This window comes from Protopterus annectens, chromosome 1.part0 (genome assembly GCF_019279795.1).
Source record: "Protopterus annectens isolate FY-2018-M chromosome 1.part0, PAN1.0, whole genome shotgun sequence".
In the NCBI taxonomy this organism is placed as follows: domain Eukaryota; kingdom Metazoa; phylum Chordata; order Ceratodontiformes; family Protopteridae; genus Protopterus; species Protopterus annectens.
The window spans coordinates 1,917,984,122-1,918,002,683 of record NC_056725.1 but is presented as its reverse complement, the minus strand read 5'-3'; the positions used below and the strand labels follow the sequence as shown (position 1 = coordinate 1,918,002,683).

The window sequence follows — 18,562 nt, the reverse complement described above, 5'->3', positions numbered from 1 at the left end:
TCAGAAACACTTAACATAATAACCACTACAATTCTGAAAAAAATGGAGCTACGAATTTGCCTACCACAAGAACTATTACAAAAGTACTTTGCTAACAACAAAAAGCCAAAAGAAGCCTTAGTTAATGGCTGACTAGGCAGCAGCAGGAGAGGAAACTGTATTTGCTAACATGAAATTGCTAGCAACCCTACTCTTCCAATTGAAGTCAAGAAAAAACTTCCTGAGTAACATTCCATTTAGCAAAGCATAAAAAGGAAGGGTACTTAAAAATCAAAATGATAAATTTAATAAAAAAAAGGACACGTTTTCCTAAGACTGCATTGTTGATGTTTTCTGTAGCAAACAAGATCTGGAAAGGAGACAGAAGTGCAGTGCATTAAGTGAGATAGAGGAGGAGTTTCAGCTTAGGGAAAGACCTCTGGGTGCCAGAAGTTATGCCACCTGTTGCAACCAGTCCTGAATTTTGAAACACGGACAGGATTATGTTAGATACAAACTTCACTCATCCTTGAATGAAAATGTCAAATTAACACAGTAAAAAATAAAACACAAACCACAGTCAAGCAATCAGAAAATAACATTATCAGCAAAATAGACACAACTGTAAATAATTCAACCAAATAAAAATAAACTAATAACTAAACAACAAAAATAAAGCTAACAAATCCTAACATAACTTTCAGTATAACCTCTTTTCAAGGTCAGGATGGACAGAACTAGGATTAAACCAATCAAACAAGAGCAAGATGTTTTGAATATTCTAGTGAAAAGGTCACACAGAAAAAACAATCAGTAAAAACTAAATGAAAACTCCAGCCAAGCTAGAACTTCCACTGAATGACCTCTCAAACTTCTTGTATCAGAGGCACATAGAACATATGCAAATGACCCTTATAAAAATCAGGTATTTCAACAATATGGCAATTCTGAATGGCCATGACTTATTTCTTTGAATGGATAATTTCAGGCCTATAAAGCGAAACCACACTAGCTGTGGATATGGATATTTCGGCCTTGTTATGAACTCATATACACAGCACAAGGAGAGTGTTTGACTAGCCATAACACAAGGCTGTTATACCCAGCTGACATACATTACCATTAGGGTGACTGCAAAATATTCCAACTAACAAACTAAAACAGAGTGAAAGTGTCACACAGAAAAAAACCATCAGTAAAAACTAAATGAAAAATTCAGCCAAGCTAGAACTTCCACTGAGTGACCTCTCAAATCTCTTGATCAGAGGCACATGGGATATATGCAAATGACCCTTATGAGCATCAGGTGTTTCAACAGTATAGCAATTCTGAATGCACATGACTTATTTATTTTTCAGTCGTTTCAATGGGCAATTTCAGGCCAATAAAGCCAAACCCCACTAGCTGTGGATATGCATATTTTGGCCTTGTTATGGCCTCATCAGCACAGCAGAAGCAAAGTGTTTGACTAAGCATAAGAAACACAGGGCTGATTGGTTTTACTGTGTCCTGTCTGAAAATATATTGAGCATTTTTTTCTCTGACAATGAAACCTTGCAATAGCTTCCTAATTTCTGCTAACCTCTCTGATGCAGGAGTACATAACTTGTGCATTAGTACCCCAACTTCATGAAACTAAATCCATATAACATGTTAAAATAAAGGTGAGAGTTTCTCTTAGCCTGTGCATTTGAGTCCTCAAACTTCACTAACAGGACCAATCCTGGCCAGCTAGCATTAATTCTTGCACAACTCCCAATCCTGAAAGGTAGTACTACTCTAACCGTTTTATGACTAAACCATAAGGTAAACTTAACAGAGAAGCAGAAGTAGCCATATTCTACCAGGCCTTCAGCAAGGCATCAACTCAGTCTCATAAGGAAGCAGGGAGGAAAACTGGAGGGGTTGGTGGTAGGGCTAAGACTGAGGAACAGGACAGTTATGTGGTTGAATGGTCAGAGGGTTGTTGTGAGATGGGCAATATCTGGAATTAGGAGAATGAATAATAGATTACCAAAGAGGTCTGTCCTGGGACCAGTATTCTTAAGTGCATTTGTCTCAGACATACACAGTGGAAAAGATAACAAACTTATCTTGTATGATGATGACATGAACATAAATTCAGCAGTAGTGGATGGAGGAAGAGTCTGGCAAAGGATTCTGAAAAGCTGAACAAGTGGGCAGGAAAGTGGCAGTTGAGGTTCCAGTGCAAACAAATGAAATGGACTCCACATAAGCTAAAAATAACCTATTTATTTTATTTATTTATTGACATTTGTTAAACGGGTTGGTTCAGCAGGGCTTGTGGCCCATTTTCAGTGGAGACCCGAGTAGAAAAGCTCCAAAAAACCCCACAAACAGTTTACAGAGAATCAAACATTTGAGTCAGAAATATGATCAAAATCAGTTATACAAGAACATTGGAGAGACAAAGCAGAAATGCAAACACACACACACACACACACACACACATATATATATATATATATATATATATATATACACACACACAAATCAATATTTTTACAGAATAAAAAATATATTTGCATATTTACAAAAAGAGTTAAGTCCACCAGTATTGATTGTAGAGTTTAAGTGTCCACAATAGTGGAGAACTTAGCTGTATATGGAGGGACTGAAAAGGTATATAGTAGGGTTGTGGGGAGCTGAAGTAGGAGCTTGACAAGGACATCTTTTGGAGTTGAGTAAATGAAGTTTGAGTTTTTCTTTAAAGTGGGATGGGTGAATGATGGAACAAATGTCTCTTGGGGGTTTGTTCCAGGCTTGGGCAACGGAGTGTTTATATAGGAGTTTGCCAGGTATTTTTTTGGGTTGGTAGATTTGTAGTAATTGTTGATTAGAGGTACGGAGAGTCCGCGGAGAAGTGTATATACAGATGAAGGAAGAGAGAGCAGGACAGGATGAAGGTTTGTAAAGAATGAAGTGTAACATTTGAAGTTGTGACAGCAGTAAAAGATGGGGGAATTCTAACCAGTGGAGAGTATTTAGGGCAAGGCAGTGATGTGTATTGTACGGATAGTTTGTGAAAAATCTAGCTATCTTGTTGTAAGTTTGATTAAAGTAGTAGTCTGGATGCTGGTGAGTACTGGGGTAGCATATAGAAGGGAGGGGAGGAGAAGAGCTTGTGCAAGGGAGAGTCTGGCATTTGTTTTTGTTACGATACAGTAAACCAAGTTTCCAGTGAGTCTTTTTTATGCTTTGGAGGATGTGCAAGTTGAATTTGAGTTAATCATCTATGATAACCCCAAGGAGTTTAGTGTGAGCTTTAGGTTGGATAACAGTGTTATTAGAGGAAGTAATAGTAAAGGTGGATTTAAGGTGAGAGAGAGATTGGGGGGAAATAATAAGAGTCTGGTCTTTTTAGCAATGAAAATGAGTACATTCCTGGACAACCATTGTTCTGTGGATAGGAAGGCCTGTTGAGTAAGAGTGTGGAGATTGGGTATATTGTCTGAGATGGAGATGAGAGTTGAGTTGTCTGCATATTGGATGAGGGAGGATTGTTTACAAGAAGTATACAGATCATTAGTAAAGACATTAAATAGAAGGGGACCCAGGATTAAACCTTGTGATTTCCCAGTTGGGACAGGTATGAATGAAGTAGTGGAAGAGAGCCATTTAACAGATTGCTGCCTGCAGGATAAATAACTGGAGAACCAGGCATGGGAGGAAGAAGACAGACTGAGGTCTGCAAGTTTAGATAGCAGTAGGGCATGGGAGACTGTATCAAAGGCTTTGGAAACATCAAGGAAAAGACATGATATGAGTCTGTTATTGTCTAGGGCCTCGGCAATGGTATGTGTAAAGGATGAGAGGGCAGTAGTTGTGCTGTGGTTGGGACGGAAACCATGCTGAGTGGGAGTAAGGAGGTTATGCTGGAGGAGGTAGCTGAGTAGTTGTGAGTGGATACATTTTTCGAGAATCTTAGAGAGGGGAGATAGAATAGCTACAGGTTGGCAGCTAGATGGGTCTGTAGACTTTCCACCTTTATGCAGGGGAATAGTGAAAAAGATTTCCATAGGGTAGGGACGGTGGATTTCTGAATAGATCCATTGATTAGTATAGATACTGGATAGGCAATGGAGTCAGCAGCAAGTTTGAGGAAGGTAGGAGGTAGATTGTCAGTGGAGGGAGAGCAGGGTTTGAGTTTGTGAAGAAGAAATCTGATGTAGGAAGTAGGAACTGGATGTAAAGAGAGTAGTTGTTTGTTAGAAGGATTGGGAGGGGGTAGGCAGAGAAGGTGTGTTACAGTTGGAAGGCATGAGTGTTTGAATGGTTTCAATAAAGTGTTTATTGAGGAGAGTAAAAGTTTCCAGAGGAGATGTGGTTCATCTGGTAGGTATCACCTGGGAGGATAGGAAATGATGGCAAAACAGCAGGAAAAGAACTAGGGGTGCTGATCACATCTGGGCTGGTCTACTGGGAAAAGTCAACGGCAGCAGGAAAAAGAAATCTGACATGTATCATCAGTGGGACAGACTTCAGAAGCAAACAGGCAATTCTTCCTCTTTAAGGGGCCTTCGTCAGAATGCACCTAGAATATTGTGTGCAAGTCTTGAGGCCAAAAAAGGAAACAGACATGTGGAATACAGAAGCAATTCAGAGAAAAACTACCAGAATGATCTGTGTGATGGAGGGGAGGAGTGTGACTAAAAGCTAGCTGAGCTAGAGCTCTTCTCACTTGAGGTCACAAAAGATGGGGAGCATGATACTAGTATAGACAATCAAGCCAGGAGATGTGAAAGGGTCATTCAGAAAAGAATGAATAGAGGAGGGAAGAAGGGGCACAGATAGCATATTATAGAGAACTAACTACTCCCTGGATCACCAAAACACTTTTTCATAGAGAAGACTGTGGGCTTACTGATAGACTACTGGAATATGTGGTGCAGAGGAAATCCACAAAGGCATTCAAGTAAGTATGGGCAGGTGAAAAAGAGGTAAGGTGGGAAGGTAGGAGTAGACGAGAGGTAGAATGTTAAGGCATTTAAAGGGCAGACTAGATATACACGGTATCTCTTTCTGCAGATAAGTAAATACAGCATATAATAGCAATGAATTCCACAAATGCACTGCTATTATCTTTCAACTGCATTTTTAAGTTATTTTTGAATGCAGCACAGTTCAGTGTTGGACATATACGGGAGAACAGATTATTTCAAGGTTTGGAATATAACTGCTATAAGTATGATCACCATGCATATTTTTGTTGTAGAGGACATGATGCAATAAATTGTGACTAGCCAGATGGTAAATGCCGTGATTGCCTAAATGTAAATAAGGACAGCATCTGGTACAGAACAGCACTAGCATTAGTTAAAGAGCTTTAATTACCTTTTAATACTGGAATTTGTCTGACTATGGCTGAAGAATATCAGCTGCAACCCATGAATACTGAATGCAGACTGGCTACTGCAAAATCCAACCACAGGCGTAAGCAAGATTTAGAATATCTGGTTAGACAGGTGAAGAGTTATAGTAAACAAACATAAATGGAGCTTTCTAACCTTATGTGTTAGCCTTTATTCTTCCCCAGGAACCAAGTCACTGCATGGGAAAATCATCCTTCAGGTGCAGAGAGGTTAGTTAGTAACTGTACCAACAGTGCATGAGACTTTCAAAATACAGAAAGAGTACTGCTTTTCGAAATCTGAAGGAGACTGACCACAAATCATTTTTTGACTCTTAAGGAAAAATAGTGTATGTCAAAAATTATTAAGATTTTTTCTTCTGAGTTTTAAAATTAGGAAGTCCATCTAACCTGAAGTCGGCGTTCTTCTTCTTCCCGTCTCTTTCTCTCCTCCTCCTCTTGTTTTCTCTTCAGTTCCATTTCCGCTTTCCTGCCAATAAAGATACAGAGAAGGGTGTAAGAAATATGAAAACAATAAAAGATAATACAAACACTCAGGACTTAGACACCTTGCAGTTTACATCGCTTTAAATCTATTCTGTGCTTATCGAAAAACAGAATTGTATAAACAACACAAATGCTTACAGCCGCCTCTCCTCCTCTTCCTGCTTGCGGCGTCGCTCTTCTTCTTCAAGCCTTTTTCTTTCACGATCCATTTCTTCCTGAATACGACGTAACCTTTCAGCTTCCTCTTCCTGTTTCTTCCTCTTCTGAAGAGCTGTGAGAAGTGCTTCAGAGGATTTCACTAGCTGATCATATTCCCTGTCTATCTGCTGCCTCGTCATTATAGTGTTCTGTAGAAACAAAATTACATCACAGATCAAGTTAATATCCATAATGAGTACATATGCCCTTACAGAGCAATATAACAACTGACTTCCACAACCCCCATTTTCCCTGTTCCTCCAGTTGCAAATTGTGTTTTAGTAGGCAGTGAGCATATCCTATGTGCACTAGTGGAAAACAAATTAATGTACTCAGCGTGAACTATATACTGAAAAAAAAAAAAAACAGAAATACTAGCCCCCGGATTCATGAAGCTTGCGCCAGGCGCAGGTGTAGCGTAGGCGGAATAATGCCAAATATGGCCGTCGAGCGATTCAGGTATGATCCAATTCCACGTGCACTGCCGGCGTACGCCAGAACTGCGCAGCCCTCAGCATAGGTATGCTAATCACCCCATGTGCAGTGTCGCACCATGCAATTGAAGGCATATAGTGATTCATGAAGTGGTGCAGGCGTAGCGTAAGCCCACGGAAATGTAAACCAAAAACACGGTTTACATTATCCCAAACAGAACATCGGAGCTATGGAAGCAGATCAGACTCATGTATTACAAAGTTAACATATGCCAATGGCTAAATACACAGCCAATGGCATAAGAAAAGATGCACAACACCTAAAAAACAACATTTAATGTCATGTCCACAGTAATGCACAGTACAACCGCAGGGCATGTGTGCGCAAACAGGAACACAAAGAAAATATATACAAATGTCATAAAATCACAATGTAATACAAATCAGGATTTCACCATAATACGCAATGGTAGGCATGGTACACCACAACCAAGGTGCAAGGGTTGCTAAGGGCCTGCGACAGTGTTTGGTGCGGTAACTATGAATTAATAGTCAATGCCATGCAAATGAAGCAGGTAATACTGAATAGCAAACGTCCTGCCGGATGAAGGATGTACCATACGGCGCAGTGCTATAACACCGAGGAGTGGCTCAGAGGAGATACATGACATCAGCAGAGGGGTGTGCCACCGTAGCAGTAAGCACATTGGAGCAATGCAAATCTGGCCTGGCCGTTGCTAAGCAAAGCTGCAGGACAGGGGTGGGGAGGAAGGTATAGAATCGTTTAGCTGAGAGCACATATGGTGCCTGAAAGCGCATGTGTACGGGGATGAAAACGTGCCTGAAACCTGGTAAGCGGATGCACGTGCCGCAAACAATAGTACAAACAGGAAGGTCAGGGGAAGAAAAGAAGGAAATGCAGAGGTAGGGTAATTGGAGTACTACTGAGCAATTAACACCAATCAACTCACGGTGGCCAATCGATGGCAGCTGACAAGTCAGCTCACAGAAACCTGCAAAACAGGATAGGGGAGGCATTGGATTGCAAAGAAAGGAGGGGAGGCATTGGATTGCAAAGATAGGAGATCTGTCATAGCAGAGGAAAGCAAACCGACAGTAGACCGGCAATAGAACACATTACGCAAGATAAGCCAGGTCTAGGAAAGTACAAATGAAAGCAGGCTGCTGGATGCATGCTAGAAAATGGTAGGTGGAACGTGCAGAAATGTAAAGGGAAGGTCAAGAGGTAATCCACGGCAGCCAAATGTAATTCAACACCAAAGGCACCACAATAGTAGTTCCGGTAGTAAAACACATAAGGTACCCTGTAGCTACGATCGTACATACACACCCTATGACATCATCGGTGTTCACAGCACAATAGTATAAGGTGTAAAAGCACCTACACCTGTGTATTTCCAAACACTGCACCATAGGTGTAAACACACGGGGAACTTTTAAAATGTACATGTTGGGAGCTGCCATAGCTGTGATTCATCAGCATGTGTTAGAGACTGGCGGTGTTGTGGAGGATGATGCCAACAACCACCGCAAGCCCCGGAGGAGGAGAAGAGTGTTCAGACCAAGGGTAACCTACCAGGGGCTACATGACCTGGAGATAGTAGAGCATTACAGGGTGGACAGGGACATCTTACAGCAAATGGAGCTGTGCCGGCCACGCCTGAGAACCAGAAACAACAGAGGGGAACCCATCCCAGTGGACACGAAGGTATGTGTAAGCTTGCGGATACTAGCCACAGGTACCTTTCAAAGGCCAACTGGAGATATAATGGGGATCTCACAGGCATCAGCATCCAGGGTACTACACCAGTTCCTGGATGCCATGTTACCACATGCCAATGAGCATATATACTTCCCCCGCACTCAGGAGGAGTTGGCCAGCAATATGCGTCACTTCCAATGTGTGGCACACTACCTGGAGGTACTGGGTGCGATAGACTGCATGCACATACATATCAAGTCACCACCCGGTGAGCATGATAGGCGCTACATAAACCACAAGGGATTCCACTCCATCAACTGCCAGGTTGTGTGCAATGCCCAGGGCATTATCATGGATGTGTGTGCTGGCAGCCCTAGAAGCTACCATGACTCCCATATCTGGCATGCCTCACAGCTGTATCAGGTATTTGTCAGGGGGGACATCCCACATGGCCACCTTGTGGGGGATGCTGGCTATGCACTGGAGCCGTGGATGATGACTCCCATCAGAAATGCACACACACCCATGCATGAACGCTATAATGAGGCACCCGCACAAACCAGAATCATCATACAGTGTGTGTTCGGGATGCTGAAATTACGGTTCCGGTGCCTGGACACATCTGGTGGAGCCTTGCAGTACTCTCCAGGCACGTGTGCCCACATCTTCATAGTATGTGCCATGCTACATAATATGATCCTGCGGAAACAGCTGCAGCAGCAACAAAATGGTGAAGGCCCTCATAGCCCACCGCAATTGCCAAGGCCATCACAGGCACAGAGGGATTCAGACCACAAACACACTGTGCCAGCCCCAGTAGGCAGATGGAGGCATGCCCAATATGCGTACACGTTGGCAAACAGGGAACGTATAGCACATACTCTGACAGTGTAGGCCCCTATGGACTGACACACCTCTCCACCTGCACACAGAGTAAAATGGATGGCACACAAACATGACCACCTGTAAATTGTAATGTATAGGTGGCCCACTGTGTGAATCCTACATAGGCAGCCCTCAAACATTGTACACACATCAACTATTGGAACACAGAATGTCAACACCTGAACAGTACATGCGCCCTATCAGCATATGTTGGAGCTGTGTGTATAGGTTCCCAGGTACATCGGTAGGTACACGCCCGATTGTCAGAGGCCATAGACCAAACGGGGAAAACAGTGTCCGCTGTCGCTACAACATCGAGTAACCAACTGTCGCTTAGTGGAGCAGAGGCAATCGTGGGAGCACATGTGTGTAAGCACTGTTTGCACACACTCAGCATGGATTCCCTGCTGCGTTAATGAGGGGCTTCACATAATGTAATCATGGATGTTGTGTCAAGGCATGGGGTGTACCCATGACAGGTATTTGTCTCCCCAGCATGCTCCACTTATGGTCGTTTGAAGGTGTAGCACAGTATCGTGTGTGGCTCACTGTGATATACATACCCAATGCCGGAGCACATCCAGTAAACATGACATGGACATACCATTAACTGGACTCATCAATATGTAAACTAACTGAGTTACCCATGTGAGTGCAGTATGGAGTAACAGCCGTAGTATACTCCACATACAAAACGTGACCGTCGTGCATGTTCCCGGTCCCACGTCCTGCAAGGGATGTAACGTAATCCCGAAGGCACGAGTAATGCATGTCGGATGCAGGTCATCAGATCATGTTTAGCCCACGTTAGCGGGAATAGGTGTTGCCCACTGCTGGTAAACGACGTTTAAATATGACTATACGGATATGCACGAAACAGGGCTAAGCTTCTCCGAATATCGCGCAGAACATGTTCAATGATGTCCAGAACAGGTGAAACCAGCATTATTCACCCCTGTACTAATAGCGCCTGCTCTGAAGGGTAAAACGACCACTGCCAGGAGTAGAACACGCAATCATGTATACAATTACCTAACACTATTGCTAGCCAAGATGTACCTATGGTAGGGTTGCCACCTCATCAAATGACCAATGTGGGACACACGTCAGATATCTGCAGGCCGACACATACACCCGGCCAGTATGAAAATCAGAACTTCACTGTTTTGCCTAGATAAAAGCTTATTCTTGTAATGTTTTAGTTACGTATTCTGTTTCCTATAACATATAGGTGGTTCAGATACAGAATAACTGTTTTATGCAACTATTACATAAACTATAGGAAATAAGTTTGTCCTAAAATCTCAGGACATTAGCCATGTTTACAAATATTTTGCAGGACACAACTGCCCAAAGAGGGACTGTCCCTCGCAAAGTGGGACAGCTGGTAACCCTAACCTACGGCAGGTGTGTAATGTGACAGGTACAGACACAAACGTGCAGAGTCCAGGAAACAGTATACACCGACAAGTACACAATGAAAGGTGCAGCTTGCCTGTCACTTTCTCTGTCAGATATATATATATATATATATATATATATATATATATATATATATATATATATACATATATACATATATATAATACAGATAGAAAGGGCGATAGAGTGATATATGTTGATATATACGGATTCACCGATATCTGCAAATATATAGATAGGTCAACGACATTCATAACACCTTGGAGGTACAAATAAATAGGATACCGCCAACTATGGAATGTGTAATATACCGACACGCGTAACCACGAAGTTGAAAGACTGAAAGAACACAGTACCGGAACAGTAGAACTACGAGTAATAGTATGACGATATGAAGGGACATTTAGTTATCACTGCCGGTGTTGCGGTCCACGTAGGTACTGTGTTCAACTGTGTTTGTGAGTGAGGTAGTCTGTGTATGTGTGTGTTGAGGGTGCCGTGTGCGTTTCCGTGTGACTGTAATGTGTGTGTGTCCGCATCGTGTGTCTGTTAGTGCCAACTCGGAGGTAGATTATTATGGTAGGTGTGGGTATAGCTAGCCGTAGGCATACGGTTACCACCTGTCCCACATTAGGAGGGACAGCCCCTCCCTGGGCAGGTGTGTCCTGACATAAAACATTACAAAGGGCAACTGTCCGAGATTGTAGGACATTATTATGTCCCATATATTATATAATAGTTGCATGAAATAGTTATGCCTGTATGTAAGAAACGTAAATGTTACATGCAATATGATAAGTAGCCAAAGTCCCACAACAATAGGTATGTATTGAGGATAAAAGTATGTGCTATCCTGTGTACTGACCGTGGCTATGTGTCAGCCTGTAAACACCGCTGTGGGTCCCGCAAGTGTCCAACAATGGTCATATGAAAAGGTGGCAACCCATGGCAAAGAGGTTCTGTCACCAACACAACTGCAATGACTGCAAATATCTGGGACAGAAATACATGGGATAGCTGTCATTTAGAAATATCTCTTTACATATCACTGCAATTCCGGAGATATGGAAGTATCAACCTCACCTGCATACTATACAGAAACCAATTAACAACGGCCCAATGTAAAATCCCGTAACATAAGTCTACTAACTGATAGCTCTTTAATTAGGGAAGGAGTCCACACACATATATATGGTATATGTACAAATGCAAGCCCCACAAACCTGTATATGCTACGTACACCCACCGACATCCCCCACACTAGAAACTATAGCAATACAGACTGTAATTACAGCACAAACATCCAGTCAGTCAATTACATCTGCAGAACTGTTAACATACCTTGTGAGAGACACAATTAAAGGCGCCATGCAAAATTGTAGCCGTTGTATAATGGAACAAACAGCGATGTTACAGGTTTTGTTTGCAATAGTCCATTATCAGACGGTTGGGATGACAGGTGCACCCACATGTTGAACCACATACTCTAGCCGTCACACACAATCCACGAGGGACATGAATCCAAAGTATACTTGTCTCTACACATAGCAGTTGCAATTACACACAACAAAACACAATACAGGCCGTCTCCCCGAAGGTAGGGCAAACGGGCAATGCCCACGTGGAGAATTCAATTATACCCCACTGTTGCCGCATAATTGGCGAATGGAGTAGCTGCACAGCTGAAGAGCAAGTAATTAGTCACTCAGGAACACCAACTGGCGGCAGGAAACCACATGTTACAGGTATCGACGTATATAAGGATGACTTGCCAGACATTCAAACCGTATGCTCATACCATATAACTGTTTAAACAGTGTAAGAGAGATAGACGAAAGTCCGGACCGATAACAAGGTATGTAGAACACTTGGTAAGTGTATGTATAGCATGTTTTGTATTAATTATTTAGTGTATGTATAGGCTGATTTGCATTAATTAAAAGTGTCCGCAATGCATTAAGTGGGAAAAGGTATTTATGTAGTGATGTCTTGCTGGGCATACTAATGCTTGTAGAAATTGTGCGTCCAGCAGTAGGCCACAAGGTAAACATCACAGACACCACAAGGGATGCTACATGAGGGCTTTAAACAGAACAATTCCATACAACCCGCCATCAGTGGTAGGGTATGTCCAACAAGTACGTGCCATAGCAGGGGATAGTATATGTTGATATACTGTCAAAGTAGGCATGTGTATGGGCATATAACGACAATGACATGTCTAAGGTGGTCCCGCTGTGCAAGTATGCTTTGCATTATGGGATACTATGTAAAATATGTGTAATGTATAGTATTGTAGGTAGATATGTCAGATATGCTACACAGCATAACAGGCATATCATGCATACCAAAGGTATCGTATATTGGCATATACAATAACAGGATACATATGACTTGTAGTCATGGGACATTGTAATAGAATGATAGCTAATCTAAATGGAAGGGCTACCAAGTAACCATGCACAAAGGACATGTAATAGCTTCACAGGTTCATAGTGGGGTACTAAGCAGTCTGGCAAGTCTATGTGTAAGCACAACTACAGTGTTCACACCAGTGGCAACTCTCTAGGGTAGTGTCCTGTGAACAGCAGAGCCAAGTTACCTGCCCCTCTGCATAGTACAGCCATTGCAGTGATCCCTGGCGAACATGTGTCTCCCATCCACCAAGTGAGGTATCACATGAACAGTGCTACTGAGTGTCCCTGCGTGATGTACATAGGAATCATGTTCCAAAGCATGGTGAGTGTCCGGTTTGGGAATGTAACCCTCAAGCACATCCCACTCATCGTTGTGTGTGTGAACATATCCATAAGCATGTTGCTCACTGTGGATTTTGCTTATGTCGCATATGTGGAGTATATCCATTAATATTGTTGTGGACATGGGCCCTGTCTGTTCAGCAAAGGTCACCCCTGAGTATCTAGTATGCAAATGTGTACAGACGTGGTGTCCGTAGTTCAGCCACATACTTTAACTGTCGGAGCTCAATAAACGTCATGGCGTGTTAATGTTGTGGCATGTAAAGCTGTAGCTGTTGTGTAAGGTACACCCTAAATGGGGTGTTGTACCCTTGAATGTGTGTAGAAGTCTGGAGTTCAGAGGTACAATGGGTGCCTATGTACCAGCTACACACCCAGTACAGATAAGTGTGGCCACGTAGAAGGATATCCATGCCACAGTGGCAATACGGTAACCACAGGAGTGGGTGCGACATACGTGTGTACTATGAACATGTACAATGTGACATGTATGCAGGGGACTACCACCTATGTGATAGTCAGTGGGTGAATGGTGTGATGCAAAGGTGATGTTCATGCAGCTTGAGGCCATGATATTCATATCAGGTATCTGTCACAGTGACACCCGTATGGATGGAGTCAGTATCAGCTGGTGGATCAATCATGGCGCTTTGTATGCAGGGGTTTGTATAGCTAGGCAGGGAAAGTCCCTCTGTGCTAGCGTGTACCTCAGGGAAGCATATACCGAACATGAGGGGCCCTATGACTGAGGACTGTGGTATGCCAAGTGTAACTGAAATGCAGTAGGTACTATGGTATGGTACCCTCATTGTGTGTGTCCTGTCCATGAGCCACGTTGTATAACACCCTGAGACATAGGGTATGATGTGTAGGTGGATGTGTATGTTGTCAATACCAGAATGGAGAACGGTGCTGAAAGGCAATGAGAGGACAATGTAGGCTGTGTGAACCCCCGTACCATCATCAATTACCCTGGTAACTGTATGAAAGGAGTCCACCAGGTGTAGGAGCTATGCTCTGGCCCTAACAAGTCCAACCCAGGTGGCATCAAAGGACCGGAGCCCAACAATGTCTCTGTGAATGACGTCCATGATAATGTGCCCCATAGCCGTGCAGAACCGTACAGTCAGGTGTGTAGAACAATAGTCCCACTCGTGCATTGTGGCACCACCTGTGTGGAGTGTGATAACTGTTGCTGTGTGCCATTCAGGGGCCACAATGTCTGGTACAAGGCTATTACTGAATATGTTGGCCTAGTGGGGAGACATGTCATTCAGAGGTTTGTGGACATCACAGCCTGGGATTTTGGAAGGTGACATGGGGCCAGTGTCCCAGAACATATAGAGTGCAGGTTAGTACTGTGTAGGTGTGACCGCAGGGACACCGCAATGTTCCTGCATGGATTATGGCCCTGTAGTGAGTGAGAGGGTGTAATGTTAGCATTGAATCCATCCGCCAGCATGTTGCCAACATCACCTGGTTCTGTAATGTTCCTGAGTGACTGTTGTATGTGAGAGCAGATGTGGGTATTGCCATTGACTACTGACATACCACCATAATGCCTGAATGGTACACCCCGGAAAGTGTTGCAGTAATGTTTACGTAGCTAGTTTTGGAGTATGTGATGAGGGATCCCGTGGCCCTACCGAGGCTGACCAGTGAGCTACCCCACCCATGGGATTGTACACCACTGTGCAACAGCCTCCACCTGTTGTTGTAAATTATATCCATGGAACTTGACCCCCAGAGTGGCGTCTGTTATCTGGTGGGTACCATCATGGCTCTGTGTGGAATAGCATGCTCCATGCAGTCGTGTACGTGCTAATGAAGTGCACTGGGGTATGTTTCAGTGTTTGTATGTGCATTGTTCATCTGCACGGGTGTCATGATGTTAACTACCGCTGTCATAAGACGTCTGCAGTAGGTGTTGCAGTACTCATGTACTGTGTATGCCATGAAGGGTGTGGTGCCGGGATGTGGCTAACAAGAGTGATTAGCATATGTTCGGAATCCACCAATGAGGGGATAACCCCAGGTGTGGAACACCAGTCACATGTAGTGTTCATGTCAAGGATAATGTTGGTCTTGGAGGTGGTGTGTATGGGTTGATCCAGCTGAGTGGAGGTTATGACTCATGGACAGCGTTGGCCTAATGTGTCGGTACATGAGTGGCTATCCCAGTTAAGTGTGGGGTAGTGTCGATCTCACATCAGTAGTAGCTGTCTGAGCCCTACTGTCCAGTACACCAACAAATGAGGTCTGGTAACCGTGGAGTATGTTGTTGAATCCGTAGCTTGTTACAATGTGTATAGCGGTTCTGGATACAGTTAGTTGCACGTGGAGCACCTCTGATGCATTGTGCTAAGTAACTGGCCAGGATGTGTATACAACATAGTGGAATATGGGAACACCTCAGCAGTGGGTGTGCCGGTCCAGGTATGTGCCTGAAAGGTATGGTCTGTCTATAACCTGTCATTGCAGGTGTGCTCTGCAGAGCCTAGAGGCAGGTCCCAGTCACTGCAAAGATATTGAAGTGGTGCATTATAAGGTGTGCCTTGCCTGCGTGCGTCACAGAGGAAGATGTCAAGCATTGTGTCACATGACCCCATGTTTTGCTTGCCAGTTCCCGTTCTACTGGTGACTGTTATTGGAAACTGTGCAAGACAGGCAGTATAGAAGCAGCAAGAGCCTTACATGTGATTTGTACTCCAAGGGCTGACAGGTGCAGGTCATCTGTGCCAAAGCATCATGTTGTTTGACCAGGTCAGTCAAAGCGGACAGATACCAGATGCCTGTGGAATGACAGCAGAAGCATAGGCAACTGTTGAAGTGACACAGACAGCCATTGTACAGTGGTATCAGGTCTGGATGAATGCATAATGCTCCACAGGGCTTGGCCCACACCTTCAGGGTTACAAGACTGGTGAGCTATTGCATGTCCCTGCACACGTAGTCTGTGAAGTTGCATCTCAGGGCAGTCACAATAACATGGAGAATGACAGTCACATCGTACCTGGTGAGGTGTGGCATGGGTGCATAGGTTATGTTGCAGAACCAGTTACCCGACAGCAAGATGTAAGTGACTATCACCTTGTATAGCCTGCTGAGTGGAACAGCAGTGTGACCGCTTACAGAGTCACCTATGACTGGTGTGTTGTGTATGTTATAACACCCTATTGGCTGTATATGATGGGCACACATGAGTCTGTGGGCTATAAGTTGGTGATGATGTGTTTGGTGATGGGGGCTGCCTTTGGTGCCTCCACAGAGTATGGAGAGGTACTGCACAAGTTGTCCTCGTATGTGTGGCCTGTGGTAGAGATCATGTGAGACTATGTGATGAGTGGGGCGTGTTGCGAATGGTACACATCCCCACATGACTGTCAGGTGCAGTCAGGGTTGGTGACAGCATTACCCCCAGCAGGGCTGCATATGTGCATCCCCCACAGGCTGTAGTGTCGTATGTTGGGAGGTGAGCATTGACTGTGTACATGAGACAATTGCTCTATTGCCACATGTACGACATATCCATCATATAGATAGGCAATAGCACTGGTACGTGACAGTTGGACATGCCTGTATATACAACCATGTCTCACAGGATATGTGAGTTACGTGTGTACAACAGCTGTTGTACTGTAAGCAAGCTGGAAATGTGAGGACAGACAGTGTACCTATGAGAAATGGTGCGGAATGGGTGCTATATTAATCAGTAGCTCATGACATGCTCACAAGTTCTGAACAAGTGCTGAGCATGAACATACAATACAGATAGGGTGTTGGATAATATCAACCCACAAGTGGTGACGACAGTCATAATTGGTGGCACCGCACTATAACCATGCTGAGTATGGTCTGCATGTCCATAAACCATTATCAATGTAGATGTTAGCAGTACAGATGTACAAGACAGTACGGATGTTTGATTACAAATACCTTTGTATGTCACAGGAGTGTTCTACCAGTGGCCTGTTGACAGACGCACAACTACAAAAGGTGCCAGAGTGACATGTGCATATCACACCAGTGCCAGCTACAGTAAAACAGGGTTACTGTGTTGTACTCCACCCTCATTGTAGCCCATACCACACAGACAAATGTCAGGCATCTGTGTATGTAAGGATGTGAATGGCCATGACCTATGAGCAATAGCTGTGTCAGTGTTGTGAACAACATACAGAATGGGCTGTGTGGGTGAGGTGTGTGACATATGTGCACATTCTGATGGATGATATCAGCATGGTCACTGCTAGGTGAACATCCCTGTACCCATTAACTACCACCTAGGCTGTGGTCAACATTATGGACACTGTGTAAGGGATGGTGCTGTGCAGTACACCTCCCTGACTTGGTGACATCTCCAGGCCCCTTACGTAGTCATACGAGGTACCCATGTCATGACAGGGTGCCATCCATGAGCACGGAGATCATTGGACAGGCATGCACAGCACTTGGGTGACCAATATTGGATTACATGTCACCTTTAAGGGGTAATGGCCATGCGTGGATGGGCGATACCAGCCTTCACAATCCTCACCTCCACTAGTATGCAGCATGCTGTCTACCTTGCATAAACCATTTGCTACACTATGATGATGGACATGCTACATGTCCATATCCTGATCTGAAAGACATATATCATGGACAGCCACCGTCCTATACTAGGAGCGCCACATGCTTGGCAGATCCCTGTGCCATACATGTGACATACTCCCGCCATACCATGCAACCATGTCCATCAAAGCCGCACGTCATCCCTGTTATACATGGTGTGATGGCCGCATGGTAGATGTAGTATCAACTGTCTGGATCAGTAATGTGGCACTGATGCACCTCACGTTGCCATAATGGCTGTCGGATACAGCTAGGAAACCTTGCCCATATATGCTATAGTTGATAACCGTCCCTGCAAATGACGTCCACCTAGCCATTGTCCCATGTCTATCACATGTGCAACACAGGCGATCCGTGGCAGGATGTTGAACAGCTGTACAGTGCTGTGTAGATGTATATGGCAAAACACATGCATGTACAGGTTTCCATGCGTATGTGTGCATTGTCACTGCTCAAGTCCATTAAGGCTGTGTCTGTGTTGATATGTGACATATACACAGCATCAAGGTCAACAGCATTACCGTGGACACATCCAGGCATGTGCAGATAGGTAAGAACACCAGTGCAGGCAAACAGACATGCCCACATCAAGACAGCATTCACATGGAGTATGAACACTGTAATGAGGTGACACACATATATGGTGATGATATCCAATGCAAAACGGGTG

At 44.0% G+C, this 18,562-nt stretch overlaps 1 protein-coding gene across 1 annotated transcript in view; it reads right to left on the bottom strand.

The window, feature by feature from the left end:
- The window catches only part of MYO6 (myosin VI), a 692,995-nt gene that overhangs the window by 189,146 nt on the left and 485,287 nt on the right, over window positions 1-18,562 (bottom strand). Inside the window, exons 21-22 of the mRNA XM_044077058.1 lie at window positions 5,996-6,204; window positions 5,762-5,840 (exon numbers count right to left, since the gene is read on the bottom strand). Coding sequence (XP_043932993.1) covers window positions 5,762-5,840; window positions 5,996-6,204 — 288 coding nt within the window. The remainder of the gene's footprint in view (window positions 1-5,761; window positions 5,841-5,995; window positions 6,205-18,562) is intronic.